Source organism: Lutra lutra, chromosome 3 (assembly GCF_902655055.1).
Source record: "Lutra lutra chromosome 3, mLutLut1.2, whole genome shotgun sequence".
Taxonomy (NCBI): domain Eukaryota; kingdom Metazoa; phylum Chordata; class Mammalia; order Carnivora; family Mustelidae; genus Lutra; species Lutra lutra.
Window position 1 is genome coordinate 57,803,102 of NC_062280.1, and position 15,165 is coordinate 57,818,266.

A 15,165-nucleotide genomic window follows, 5' to 3' on the forward strand; every position below is an offset into this window, starting at 1 on the left:
AAGGTGCTTTGCTCAAAATTCTCACTTCAGGGAGGATCAGGAGGGTATCAGAGTATGTTCTAGAGGCAGCCAAAGCCACACCTGAGGTTTTGGTTATTAGCAGAGAGAATATCAGAAATAGGTACATACCAGCAAAAGTAGAAGCTTGTTAATCAGCCTGCTGTTGGAAATGGGCTCTCAATAGTGAAACTGAAATTATTTAAGATATGGGGAATAGCTAAATTATTTAGGGACACTCACACCCATCATGAAAGGTTACTACTTTCTGGTGAGGCTGGTAGCCAGTTACCATTAGAAATGGATCTGGGGCTTGATCTCTAAATCGTGCCATGTCTAGTCATTGGGTCAGGTGACTGGAACTGCCTGATGCCAACTGTAATGGGAACAGAATCCTGCCTCAGGAATATTGTCAAATAAACCTAAAATGAACCTTCCTTGCAAAATGGTGGTTGGAACACCTAGGATAGACTGCTGGCATGTTGGAAGCTTATGAAACAGATTGTATGAAATAAGTATTGTGTCTACTTCAATGAATGCTTAATAAATGTTTGTATATGTGGAAAGATTTGATCTGAATTTTCTATTCATTATAATCTACTCTCAAGGTTATGGAGAGTAGCTAAGAAACACTAGCCTCAAAAGGAAATTAAGAGTTTGGGTATCCAAATTAGCTCAGGTTAGTGTGTAATGAAATCTCGTATAATAATTTCTAGGGCTAGAAATGAAGTCCAGAATGTCTGCACTTCTATGATAGATGCTTAATAAATGAGTATTTATGGAACACATGTACTATATTTTGGATCAAGTTTCCAGCACATTGTAGTGAGACTTCCCTTTTTTTAAATGAGAAAAACACAATAATAGGTATATGAATGTAAATCTGGAAAATGTGGGAAAACATTCAAACATTTCAAAAATCACTCAAAAATCTTATCTTCCAGAGGTAACAATGATTATCTTTCTTTGATGGATTTTTATAATCTACTTTTAAATGTAAATAGCATATTTTTTATTCTTCCATAATTTGCTTTTCCTCCCACTTAATATATTGTAAATATTTGCATGTTATAATTTAAAAAAGTCTTAAGCACAAGGTATATATTCCAAACAAAGATCAATAACAGTGATGATAATAGGAATCTTTGCCTTTTTTCTGACTTTTACAGAAATGCATTTAACGTTTACTAATTAAATGTGATATGGCTATTGTTGAACTATCCTATTCTTTTTTGGGTAAGGTATGTATGTATGTATGTATGTATGTATGTATGTATTTATTTATTTGAGAGAGAGAGAGAGAGAGAGAGAGAGAGAGAAAGCGAGAGAGCACACAAGCAGGGATTGGGGCAGAGGGAGAAGCAGGCTCCCTGCTGAGCAAGAAACCTGATTGTGACCTGGGATCAAGGACCCTGGGATCATTGCCTGAGTTGAAGGCAGACACTTAATCAACTGAGCCACCCAGGTGCCCCTAACCATCTATTCTTACTTTACCAATAATTTGTACATTAATTATGTTAACTTTATGATATGTTTACATGGTAAACCAGGAATGAATAGTGAATTTTACCAGATGTATTTTTAGCACCCAGTAAGATGCTCATATGATATTTGACCTGAAATACAGAGTTCCTAGCACTAACCCAAACTTGTATCCTTGGAAGAAATCCTACATGGTCAAGGTATGTTATTTTAATGTACTATAATGAAGTGGGTGAAGAAAGTGGGCTCTAATGGGTTCAAATATTGGATCCTTATTATTTATATAACTATGGGCAAGTTGTTTTACTTCTCTGTATCTGTTTTCTCATTTAGACAAAATAGGCATTGTAATAGTACCTACCTCATAGGTTGTTGTAAGGATTAAATGAGTTAATAGAAAACATTTAGGACATTATAAGCACTGTGCCAGTGTTTGTTATTCTATCATTTATCAGTATTTACTTTTTCAAGTCTAGTCTTGAAGTTGGTCTGTAATTCTTTGTGCTCTTGTTGATAGGCTTTGATATCAGAATTAAACTAGTTTGTGAAATAAACCAGATGTCTTTATCAGTTTCTATATAATGGAATACAAGCTCTTGCTTGTATTACTGAAATACAAGGTAATCTCTTCTTTAAAATGTGAAGAAATTCACATATACAACCATATATTATACTTCCTATCTCTTTCTTGGAAGAATCCTTGTCAACTTTTTCCATTTCTTTCATGGATATTAAATTACTTGGTTGTTATTTATCACATCAATTGTATAGTAATTTGTATCTCTCTAGAAATTATTCATTTTAACAACTTCATTTGTAACAGCATAGAATTTTGCATAGTATTCTTACCAATTAAAAAATTTCTCCATGAAACAGGCGTTATGATCCCTTATTAAGTCTTCATTTTTAAGTATCTTTATATAAAATCTTTTAGGTTCTTTCTTATGGTTTTCTTGTATTTATGTTGAAATTTATTTTTACTATTAGGTGAATGCTTATTTCCATTATTTTTGTTTAATAATTAAAGCTCTTAGAGCTATTAATGTACATCCAACTATAGCTTTGGCTATATCCCATGAATTTCAGAATGAGTGTTGTTATTATCATCTGTACAGTTTTGATTTATTTGCCAAAAAAGCTACTTAAAAACATTGAATTTATAAGTGTATAGGATTTTACTTCACTTCTTATGTACCTGTATAATTTCACCACTTTGGAATTTTAGATTTTCTTTTTAGCCTAACAGGTCAATTATTGTAAGTGATAACAGGCAAAGAGCCTGAAGAGAAAATATATATAGACTTTGTAATATATTAACAAAGAGGATATTGTTAAATCAATCTTAATTATACTATTTGTATATTACTTCCTTTTGTCTGTCTCACTGGTTGATGAATCAGACAAGAGTTAAAGTCTCTCATTATTGTTATTTATTGAAAGATTTCACTAATATAATTAATATTTTTGTTTCATATATTTTGATGCCAATATTTTTAAAAGTGTAATGGTTCTTGACTATTATAATGTCATTATAGATTGTCTCTTTATTCAATATGAAAGAGATATCATTTCCCCATCTGGTACATTTTTACTTCACTTATATTTTATCTAATATTAATACTGTGACTCCAGTTTTTGTTCACATTTGTACAATATTTTTGCTCATTCTCTTAATTTTCCCATTTTAGTTACTGTATTAAGTTTGTGATTATTTTTTTTTAAAGATTTTATTTATTTATTTGACAGAGAGAGGTCACAAGTAGGCAGAGAGGCAGGCAGAGAGAGAGGAAGGGAAGCAAAGCAGGCTCCCTGCTGAGCAGAGAGCCCGATGCGGGACTCGATCCCAGGACCCCGAGATCATGACCTAAGCAGAAGGCAGCGGCTCAACACACTGAGCCACCCAGGCGCCCCAAGTTTGTGATTATTAACTCAAATGTTCTTTAGGTTAAAATGGAACAAGAATATAACATAAGTAAAGTAGGTCAAGGAGTAAGAAATTAGAGACCACCACAAATTGTAGAGTGATGCCTTATTTTGGTGGGCCACTGGCTACTTGGGACTAACTAATTATTGCTACAATATGAAAATGTATCCCGTTGTTTTAATTTTTAAAGAAGTGTTAAAAATGTGGATTTTTATCAAAATTTCTCAACTTTGAGACACTTTGTAGCTTCTTCCTTCTAGGAAAAGAACGTCATCATACTCTTTGGGCTGGATAGGTACTTACTGGCAAAATTTGTTTGAGTTATCTTTCAACAGCATATAGTTGTATTTCATTATTGAAGAAATTCACAGACTTAGACTTAAACATAGCTGATAATAGATAAATTTGGTTTTCTGCCATCTTGCTTTATATTGGATTTCATGCTTTGCTATTTCCTTTATAATTTACTACATAAACTTTTTTTTCACCCATTACATATTCAGTAGATAAACACGCTCTGTTTTAAAAATGTATATAATCTGTGTTTCTAAATATGACTTCTTGGTAAATGAGGAATTTATTATACTTTCATTATTTACAACCATTTTATCTCTTTATATCCCAGTTTTTGTTTATAAACAGAGTTAAAAATCTGGCCTTATTAAAATATTCTAATGTTTCTCTTTCAGGATTTAGGATAATTTCTATTTTTATTATTATCTATACATGTTGCATTATTTAGACTGGAGGTGTTTTACATTATATGTTCTTCCTCCTAATTCTTTTAAAATAAATTACCTATTCATGTGCTCTTGATTTTTAATTCCTCTCTCAGCTGGAATGTGTCTTTGAATTTTTTTCAAGAAGGAAGCTATAGGGTTATATCAATTATAATCTTCACAAACAAAAAGCAATGTAATTGAGAACTAAAATTAATATATTGCAAACATTTTCCGCCTCAAAACTCTGTTTTTTTAAAAGATTTTATCCATTTATTTGATAGGAAGAGAGTGTGCACAAGCAGGGGGAGTGGGAGAAGGAGAAGCCGGCTCCCCAAGCTGGATGTAGGGCTCCATCCCAGGACCCTGGGATCATGACCTGAGCTGAAGGCAAATGCTTAACTGACTGAGCCACCTAGGCGCCCCAACCTCAAAACTCTTTAAACGTCAGTTTTTAAATGCCTTCTTAGACAACTATCATATGATCTCCCTGATATGAGGAAGGGGAGATGCAACGTGGGGGGGGGGGTGGGTAGGAAAAGAATAAATGAAACAAGATGGGATCGGGAGGGAGACAAGCCATAAGAGACTCTTAATCTCACAAAACAAACTGAGGATTGGGGGAGGGGGTAAGGGAGAGGGTGATTGGGTTATGGACATTGGGGAGAGTATGTGCTATGGTGAGTGCTGTGAAGTGTGTAAACCTGGCGATTCACAGACCTGTACCTCTGGGGCTAATAATACATTATATGTTAATAAAAAATAAAAAAAATTAAATGCCTTCTTACATTTAATGTCCTAAAGAAGAAGACTACCTGGGTTTTGTGTTTTGTTACCTGTTTTGTTTATTTAATTTTTTTGCTGTTTTTCTTTCAGGCTTTTGTTTGAATCAAAATGGTAAGGAAAGTATTCACCAGGATATGTCTAAATGGTAATTTGTTTTCCATAATTTTGCCTGGTCTACCCTGAATCCTTGATTTACAGATTTGGGTCTTCTTTTCGGTTCATAAAAATGAGGGAAGAAAAAAAAAATAAATTTGTGAAGTTGAAGGCCCTCATACTCATGTATTCTTCCAAAGCTTCAGAGAAATTTTCTCCTATGATAGCATCACCTCATCCATATTCCTCCACATTGTCCCTATAGACATCAGGAAAATCATCCAGGAATCCTCCCATCAAAACATAAAAATCACAAGGGCTTACTGATTCTGTCTCTGTAGCATCTCTATTACCTCCCTATTTTCATATTCTCCCTACCCATTCTCAAAGTAGTTTTCCACAAAAGGGCTGTAATATCCTTCTAATTACTTGCCCCGCATCTACTTACTATTTCTCTCTTTCTCCCTCTCTCTCTTTATATATACACACATATAAATACACTTTGTTGTTTTGCTTATCGACTAAAGGTCAAACTCCTTCCCTAACAAAGGATGAGCCAACTTCTTATCCATATCTCATTTTCTAGCTAATGGTATGACTCATTTCTCCCTGACCATATTTATACACTCTGGTCTCAGTACCTTAGCTAATGTTCTGTTTTCTCTGGCTCCTTCTCCTGGTCTTAGCTTTCAAAATACTACCTTACCTTATCAGAACCATCCTTCTTCATAACATTTTTCCCAATTATACCTCCCCAAAGCATTTCATCCATCTTTAGAAATCCCATGGTCCCTACTTATCTTTGTTCTAGATTTTCACCATACTCTTCTTATCCCCATTGTTGGACTTTATCATGCTAGATAAAGGATGGGGATTCTATCTCCCACACTATAAAACACTCTTTATAGAGGAGTCAAGATGGCGGAGAAGTAGCAGGCTGAGACTACTTCGGGTAGCGGGAGATCAGCTAAATAGCTTATCTAAAGATTGCAAACACCTACAAATCCAACGGGAGATTGAAGAGAAGAAGAACAGCAATTCCAGAAACAGAAAATCAACCACTTTCTGCAAGGTAGGACTGCCGGAGAAGTGAATCCAAAGCGACGGGAAGATAGACCGCGGGGGGGAGGGGCCGGCTCCCGGCGAGCGGCAGAGCAACGGAGCAAAATCAGGACTTTTAAAAGTCTGTTCCGCTGAGGGACATCGCTCCAGAGGCTTAACTGGGGTGAAGCCCAGGCGGGGTCAGCGCGGCCTCAGGTCCCGCAGGGTCGCAGAAGGATCGGGGGTGTCTGAGTGTCGCAGAGCTTACCGGTATTAGAACGGGGAAGCCGGCTGCAGAGACAGAGCCGAGGAGTGACTCTCAGCTCAGGGTTGCCTTGAACCGGTCGCAGGCTCGGTCAGCTCGGAGCGCGGCCAGAGGCCAGGGTGACGGGAGTCATTTGGCGCTGTTCTCTGGGGGCGCGCTGAGGAGTGGGGCCCCGGGCTCTCGGCTCCTCCGGGCCGGAGACCGGGAGGCCGCCATCTTTATTCCCATCCTCCGGACTCTACGGAAAGCGCTCAGGGAACAAAAGCTCCCGAAAGCGAACCCGAGCGGATGACTCAGCGCGGCCCCGGGTAAGGGCGGTGCAACTCCGCCTGGGGCAAAGACGCTTGAGAATCACTACAACGGGCCCCTCCCCCAGAAGATCTACGGGAAACCCAGCCAGGACCAAGTTCACCTACCAAGGAGAACGGCGAAATTCCAGAGGAGAAGAAAGCAAAGCACGGAACTCATGGCTTTCTCCCCATGATTTTTTAGCCTTGCAGTTAATTTAATTTTTTTTTCTTTTTCAATTTTTTTTTCTTTTTCTCTTCTTCTGCTAAATTTTTTTTAACTTTTACCGTTTTCTTTTTTTAACGTTTTTTAAATAGTTTATCTAATATATATATATTTTTTCCTCTTTTTATATTTTTTCTTTATCGGCTTTCTTTTTTTTAATAGTTTTTTTTTTCTTTCTTTCTTTCTGAACCCCTTTTTATCCCCTTTCTCCCCCCTCACAATTCAGGATCTCTTCTGATTTGGCTAAAGCATATTTTCCTGGGGTTGTTGCCACCCTTTTAGTATTTTACTTGCTCCTTCATAAACTCTTATCTGGACAAAATGACAAGGCGGAAAAATTCACAACAAAAAAAAGAACAAGAGGCAATACCAAAGGCTAGGGACCTAATCAATACAGACATTGGTAATATGTCAGATATAGAGTTCAGAATGATGATTCTCAAGGTTCTAGCCGGGCTTGAAAAAGGCATGGAAGATATTAAAGCAACCCTCTCGGGAGATATAAAAGCCCTTTCTGGAGAAATAAAAGAACTAAAATCTAACCAAGTTGAAATCAAAAAAGCTATTAATGAGGTGCAATCAAAAATGGAGGCTCTCACTGCTAGGATAAATGAGGCAGAAGAAAGAATTAGCGATATAGAAGACCAAATGACAGAGAATAAAGAAGCTGAGCAAAAGAGGGACAAACAGCTACTGGACCACGAGGGGAGAATTCGAGAGATAAGTGACACCATAAGACGAAACAACATTAGAATAATTGGGATTCCAGAAGAAGAGGAAACAGAGAGGGGAGCAGAAGGTATATTGGAGAGAATTATTGGAGAGAATTTCCCCAATATGGCAAAGGGAACAAGCATCAAAATCCAGGAGGTTCAGAGAACCCCCCTCAAAATCAATAAGAATAGGTCTACACCCCGTCACCTAATAGTAAAATTGACAAGTCTTAGTGACAAAGAAAAGATCCTGAAAGCAGCCCGGGAAAAGAAGTCTGTAACGTACAATGGTAAAAATATTAGATTGGCAGCAGACTTATCCACAGAGACCTGGCAGGCCAGAAAGAGCTGGCATGATATATTCAGAGTACTAAATGAGAAAAACATGCAGCCAAGAATACTATATCCAGCTAGGCTATCATTGAAAATAGACAGAGAGATTAAAAGCTTCCAGGACAAACAAAAACTGAAAGAATTTGCAAATACCAAACCAGCTCTACAGGAAATATTGAAAGGGGTCCTCTAAGCAAAGAGAGACCCTCAAAGTAGTAGATCAGAAAGAAACAGAGACAATATACAATAACAGTCACCTTACAGGCAATACAATGGCACTAAATTCATATCTCTCAATACTTACCCTGAATGTTAATGGGCTAAATGCCCCAATCAAAAGACACAGGGTATCAGAATGGATAAAAAAACAAAAACCATCTATATGTTGCCTACAAGAAACTCATCTTACACCCGAAGACACCTCCAGGTTTAAAGTGAGGGGGTGGAAAAGAATTTACCATGCTAATGGACATCAGAAGAAAGCAGGAGTGGCAATCCTTATATCAGATCAATTAGATTTTAAGCCAAAGATTATAATAAGAGATGAGGAAGGACACTATATCATACTCAAAGGAACTGTCCAACAAGAAGATCTAACAATTTTAAATATCTATGCCCCTAACGTGGGAGCAGCCAACTATATAAACCAATTAATAACAAAATCAAAGAAACACATCGACAAGAATACAATAATAGTAGGGGATTTTAACACTCCCCTCACTGAAATGGACAGATCATCCAAGCAAAAGATCAACAAGGAAATCAAGGCCTTAAATGACACACTGGACCAGATGGACATCACAGATATATTCAGAACATTTCATCCCAAAGCAACAGAATACACATTCTTCTCTAGTGCACATGGAACATTCTCCAGAATAGATCACATTCTTGGTCCTAAATCAAGTCTCAACCGGTATCAAAAGATTGGGATCATTCCCTGCATATTTTCAGACCACAATGCTCTAAAGCTAGAACTCAATAACAAGAGGAAATTTGGAAAGAACCCAAATACATGGAGACTAAACAGCATCCTTCTAAAGAATGAATGGGTCAACCAGGAAATTAAAGAAGAATTGAAAAAATTCATGGAAACAAATGATAATGAAAACACAACGGTTCAGAATCTGTGGGACACAACAAAGGCAGTCCTGAGAGGAAAATATATAGCGGTACAAGCCTTTCTCAAGAAACAAGAAAGGTCTCAGGTACACAACCTAACCCTACACCTAAAGGAGCTGGAGAAAGAACAAGAAAGAAACCCTAAACCCAGCAGGAGAAGAGAAATCATAAAGATCAGAGCAGAAATCAATGAAATAGAAACCAAAAAAACAATAGAACAAATCAACGAAACTAGGAGCTGGTTCTTTGAAAGAATTAATAAGATTGATAAACCCCTGGCCAGACTTATCAAAAAGAAAAGAGAGAGGACCCAAATAAATAAAATCATGAATGAAAGAGGAGAGATCACAACGAACACCAAAGAAATACAGACAATTATAAGAACATACTATGAGCAACTCTACGCCAACAAATTTGACAATCTGGAAGAAATGGATGCATTCCTAGAGACATATAAACTACCACAACTGAACCAGGAAGAAATAGAAAGCCTGAACAGACCCATAACCAGTAAGGAGATTGAAAGAGTCATCAAAAATCTCCAAACAAACAAAAGCCCAGGGCCAGACGGCTTCCCGGGGGAATTCTACCAAACATTTAAAGAAGAACTAATTCCTATTCTCCTGAAACTGTTCCAAAAAATAGCAATAGAAGGAAAACTTCCAAACTCATTTTATGAGGCCAGCATCACCTTGATCCCAAAACCAGACAAGGATCCCAACAAAAAAGAGAACTACAGACCAATATCCTTGATGAACACAGATGCAAAAATTCTCGCCAAAATACTAGCCAATAGGATTCAACAGTACGTTAAAAGGATTATTCACCACGACCAAGTGGGATTTATTCCAGGGCTGCAAGGCTGGTTCAACATCCGCAAATCAATCAATGTGATACAATACATTAATAAAAGAAAGAACAAGAACCATATGATACTCTCCATAGATGCTGAAAAAGCATTTGACAAAGTACAGCATCCCTTCCTGATCAAAACTCTTCAAAGTGTAGGGATAGACGGCACATACCTCAATATTATCAAAGCCATCTATGAAAAACCCACCGCAAATATCATTCTCAATGGAGAAAAACTGAAAGCTTTTCCGCTAAGGTCAGGAACACGGCAGGGATGTCCGTTATCACCACTGCTATTCAACATAGTACTAGAAGTCCTAGCCTCAGCAATCAGACAACAAAAGGAAATTAAAGGCATCCAAATCGGCAAAGAAGAAGTCAAACTATCACTCTTCGCAGATGATATGATACTCTATGTGGAAAACCCAAAAGACTCCACTCCAAAACTGCTAGAACTTGTACAGGAATTCAGTAAAGTGTCAGGATATAAAATCAATGCACAGAAATCAGTTGCATTTCTCTACACCAACAACAAGACAGAAGAAAGAGAAATTAAGGAGTCCATCCCATTTACAATTGCACCCAAAACTATAAGATACCTAGGAATAAACCTAACCAAAGAGACTAAGAATCTATACTCAGAAAACTATAAAGTACTCATGAAAGAAATTGAGGAAGACACAAAGAAATGGAAAAATGTTCCATGCTCCTGGATTGGAAGAATAAATATTGTGAAAATGTCTATGCTACCTAAAGCAATCTACACATTTAATGCAATTCCTATCAAAGTACCATCCATTTTTTTCAAAGAAATGGAACAAATAATCCTAAAATTTATATGGAACCAGAAAAGACCTCGAATAGCCAAAGGAATATTGAAAAAGAAAGCCAAAGTTGGTGGCATCACAATTCCGGACTTCAAGCTCTATTACAAAGCTGTCATCATCAAGACAGCATGGTACTGGCACAAAAACAGACATATAGATCAATGGAACAGAATAGAGAGCCCAGAAATAGACCCTCAACTCTATGGTCAACTCATCTTCGACAAAGCAGGAAAGAATGTCCAATGGAACAAAGACAGCCTCTTCAATAAATGGTGTTGGGAAAATTGGACAGCCACATGCAGAAAAATGAAATTGGATCATTTCCTTACACCACACACGAAAATAGACTCAAAATGGATGAAGGATCTCAATGTGAGAAAGGAATCCATCAAAATCCTCGAGGAGAACACAGGCAGCAACCTCTTCGACGTCAGCCGCAGCAACATCTTCCTAGGAACATCACCAAAGGCAAGGGAAGCAAGGGCAAAAATGAACTTTTGGGATTTTATCAAGATCAAAAGCTTTTGCACAGCAAAGGAAACAGTTAAAAAAACCAAAAGACAACTGACAGAATGGGAGAAGATATTTGCAAATGACATATCAGATAAAGGGCTAGTGTCCAAAATCTATAAAGAACTTAGCAAACTCAACACCCAAAGAACAAATAATCCAATCAAGAAATGGGCAGAGGACATGAACAGACATTTCTGCAAAGAAGAAATCCAGATGGCCAACAGACACATGAAAAAGTGCTCCATATCACTCGGCATCAGGGAAATACAAATCAAAACCACCATGAGATATCACCTCACACCAGTCAGAATGGCTAAAATTAACAAGTCAGGAAATGACAGATGCTGGCGAGGATGCGGAGAAAGGGGAACCCTCCTACACTGTTGGTGGGAATGCAAGCTGGTGCAACCACTCTGGAAAACAGCATGGAGGTTCCTCAAAATGTTGAAAATAGAACTACCCTATGACCCTGCAATTGCACTGCTGGGTATTTACCCTAAAGATACAAACATAGTGATCCGAAGGGGCACATGCACCCGAATGTTTATAGCAGCAATGTCTACAATAGCCAAACTATGGAAAGAACCTAGATGTCCATCTACAGACGAATGGATAAAGAAGATGTGGTATATATACACAATGGAATACTATGCAGCCATCAAAAGAAATGAAATCTTGCCATTTGCGACGACGTGGATGGAACTAGAGGGTATCATGCTTAGCGAAATAAGTCAATCGGAGAAAGACAACTATCATATGATCTCCCTGATATGAGGGAGAGGAGATGCAACATGGGGGGTCGAGGGGGTAGGAGAAGAGTAAATGAAACAAGATGGGATTGGGAGGGAGACAAACCATAAGTGACTCTTAATCTCACAAAACAAACTGAGGGTTGATGGGGGGAGGGGGTTGGGAGAGGGGGTGGGGTTATGGATATCGGGGAGGGTATGTGCTATGGTGAGTGTTGTGAAGTGTGTAAATCTGGCGATTCGCAGACCTGTACCCCTGGGGATAAAAATATATGTTTATAAAACACTCTTTATAGTGTTTTGCATATAAAAAAAAAACCTGCTTAGCACTGAATGACCCTTTTACAAAATAAAACATGTAAATTCTGAATACCTGGAGGACATCAAATTTAGCATAGAAGATCTCATTCTAAAAGTATTACCTGAACCGGTCCATTAAAAAGTGAAGAAATTCCTTTACTTCATCCACATGAGTGAAGCTAGGAAGGTGTCCTCCAAGAGCTTGGCAGAATCTCTCAGCTTCTTCCCAGTTCCTTTTTCTTACAACTCTTTCTATATGAAACAGCTTAACAAGACCCAATGTTAATCTCTTTTCTGGCATAATCATAAAGTATTCATAATTTTGAAGTTTATTATGGTCAAATGTGTAGGTTTTTAAAGTGGGCTTATTTGAATTCAAATATAATTAACATACAGTGTTATATTAGTTTCAGGTGTACAATAGAATGATTCAATGATTCAATACATTACTCAGCGCTCACCGTAAGTGTACTCGTTCATCCCCATCATGTATTTCACCCATCCCTCCACCCACTTCCCCTCAGTTTGTTCTCTACAGTTAAGAGTCTGGTTTTGGTTTTTCCTTTTTATTCCTTTGCTCATTTATTTTGTTTCTTAAATTCAAATGTGTAGGTCTCTGAAAGGATTCTTACAGGTATATAATAAGGAAAATGTTTTTATTTTTACCTGTAATTAAAACAGGTGAAAAAAAACATATACCATGACACAAACAGGACCCGCTGAAAATGTCAACTGAAGGCCAGCACAGGTGCCAACTACTGCTGTCAGTAGAGTGAATGAGTGACTTTCCTCACCAGGATGGGGAACTGCTGCAACAAGACACCTGCAATTCTCCTGCATTCCTAGGACCACCCGGTAAGGTTATAAAGGATACACATGAATACTTTGGGAGTAGACTTCTACAGAGAAATGTGCTAGAACATAATTATGGACATACTACACTAAGACCTGTACAAGTACAGGCCTATTTTCTGATGAAGATGAATCAAAGGGTAATATTGACAGAGAGTGGCAAAACAAAACTTGCCACTTCAGACTCTTTGGTTTGTGATGACTAATTTTTTTCAAAAAAAGAAGAAGAAGAGATTATACAATAGTAGATCGAATTACTGATCCCAATTCTTCAGTTCCCTGTGATATAACTGTACATTCTTGCTATGGCCTCCTGGCGGGTGACATACACTCCTCTATACCTTGATTTGGGGCCTGGCTATGAGACTTTGCTGTGATCAATGGCATAGAGTAGAGGAGGTACAGTGAACAGAGGCCTGAAATGTGCTTACATGCTTAGGCTTGCCTCTCAGGCTCCGGCAGTTGACCATGAGAAGAACAAGCCCCTGATAGCTACTGTCCCATCAGCCCGAGACCCAGTCAAAAGGAAGCACACCCCAACTCACAGCCTGGAGCCCAGCAGAGCTGACCCACAGTTGAAAGCAGAGCTCACCATTTAAGCCTAAACTAAAACAATCAATCCTTATTTGACCCAGCGATCTGTGAACACGAGACGAAATGTTTATTGTTACAGCCACTGAATTTTGGGGGATGGTATGTAATAGTTTCTTTGTGGGAACAGCTGACTGATACAGGCCTGAAAAAATTTATTTTTTTTTTAATGTAAGAAGTGATAGAATTCTTCATTTGACAACAAGGATTAGAGGGATATGAGAATCATAAGCAAAGTATGTAGCATGTAGCTTACTTAACTTCTCAGAACAAAAGAACACTAAGAATGAGCCAGTTCTGGCTCTGGCATTGCTCTTTTGGGTAGGACATGAGTTCATGTGAGGATTAGCTGTCTCATGACAAAGGTTCAATGGCATTCCCAAACATGCTGGTAGGTTACATATGTGCCTGAAGAGAAGCATAATTTCTACAAGCATATGGACTAGGATAGTAGAAAGATAACCTCATTAAAGAACTGAATGAGAATGTTACTTTACCTTATAACAAGAAAGACTTGAAGGGAAACTATGCCAGCCTTCAGGACAGGGGTCTTCAGGCTTGGGAGCTACTTCTTCAGGCCGAATGGGCCCACTTATTTTCTTGCAAACTGAAAGTGCTCTGAAGTTTCTGCAGTCTTTCACCTCCCACTTTCCAAGAGACTTTCCAGTAGCCATAGCCACACACCCGCCTGGAGAAGCTGGGGTTGAAACATTACATTTGAAAATTAAAGTCCAAACATTTTCTAGTGTCCTTACCCTTTATCTGGGCCAAGGTCTGGAGAAAGAATATAAAAGACAACAGAAGAAAGAAATGTGTGGTTCATAATAATGATGACAACAATGATGATCATGATGGTAATAAAGAGAAGTGTTTATTACTTGCCAGGTACTATTCTAACAGGATCAAATTAATCAGTCCTTACAACAGACCTCCAGAGTATCATACTAAGGTGCAGTGAGGATTAGTGACTTGTCCAAGGTCACATGTTAGTAAGTGGTTGATCAGAACTGGAACTCAGTTGGTCTGTATCTGCAGCTGTAGCCTAAACCACTAAGCTGCTCAGCATAGCCTAAGGGATTCATATTACCTTAACAACTTTAAACAGTTTTTAAGGAACTTAGTAACCCTCAAAATGAAACTCTTTCACATTCAGATCGAAAGGAAAAGGCAGTACAATAAAGAGAAGGAGGTGTATAGTAACACACATTTGTTTTCTACTTATTTTTTGGCTGCCAGAATTTTATTTATTCACAACATTAAGAGATAGCTTATATTAACAGATCCATTTTTCAGATGAAGAAAAAGTGACTTGCCACAAGTGCCATGTTCCCTTTTATATTCGACCACACTGAATGAAATGGGCAAGAGACAAGAACATAAGTTGGAAAGTAATAAGGACAACTTCTATTCCACCAAACAGACATGGTCTCATGTCTCATACATGGACAGCAATGGGAACAAAGGACTGGGAGAAAAATGCTATGTTGCCCTGG

The 15,165-nt window shown here is 37.9% G+C and overlaps 1 protein-coding gene across 4 annotated transcripts in view; it reads right to left on the reverse strand.

Annotated features, from left to right (window-relative positions):
* The window catches only part of LOC125095445 (CD302 antigen), a 141,129-nt gene that overhangs the window by 94,469 nt on the left and 31,495 nt on the right, over positions 1-15,165 (reverse strand). For all 4 annotated transcript variants that reach the window (XM_047721848.1, XM_047721847.1, XM_047721849.1 and 1 more), the window contains exons 12-13: positions 14,170-14,369; positions 12,352-12,494 (exon numbers count right to left, since the gene is read on the reverse strand). In XM_047721848.1, coding sequence (XP_047577804.1) covers positions 12,352-12,494; positions 14,170-14,369 — 343 coding nt within the window. The remainder of the gene's footprint in view (positions 1-12,351; positions 12,495-14,169; positions 14,370-15,165) is intronic.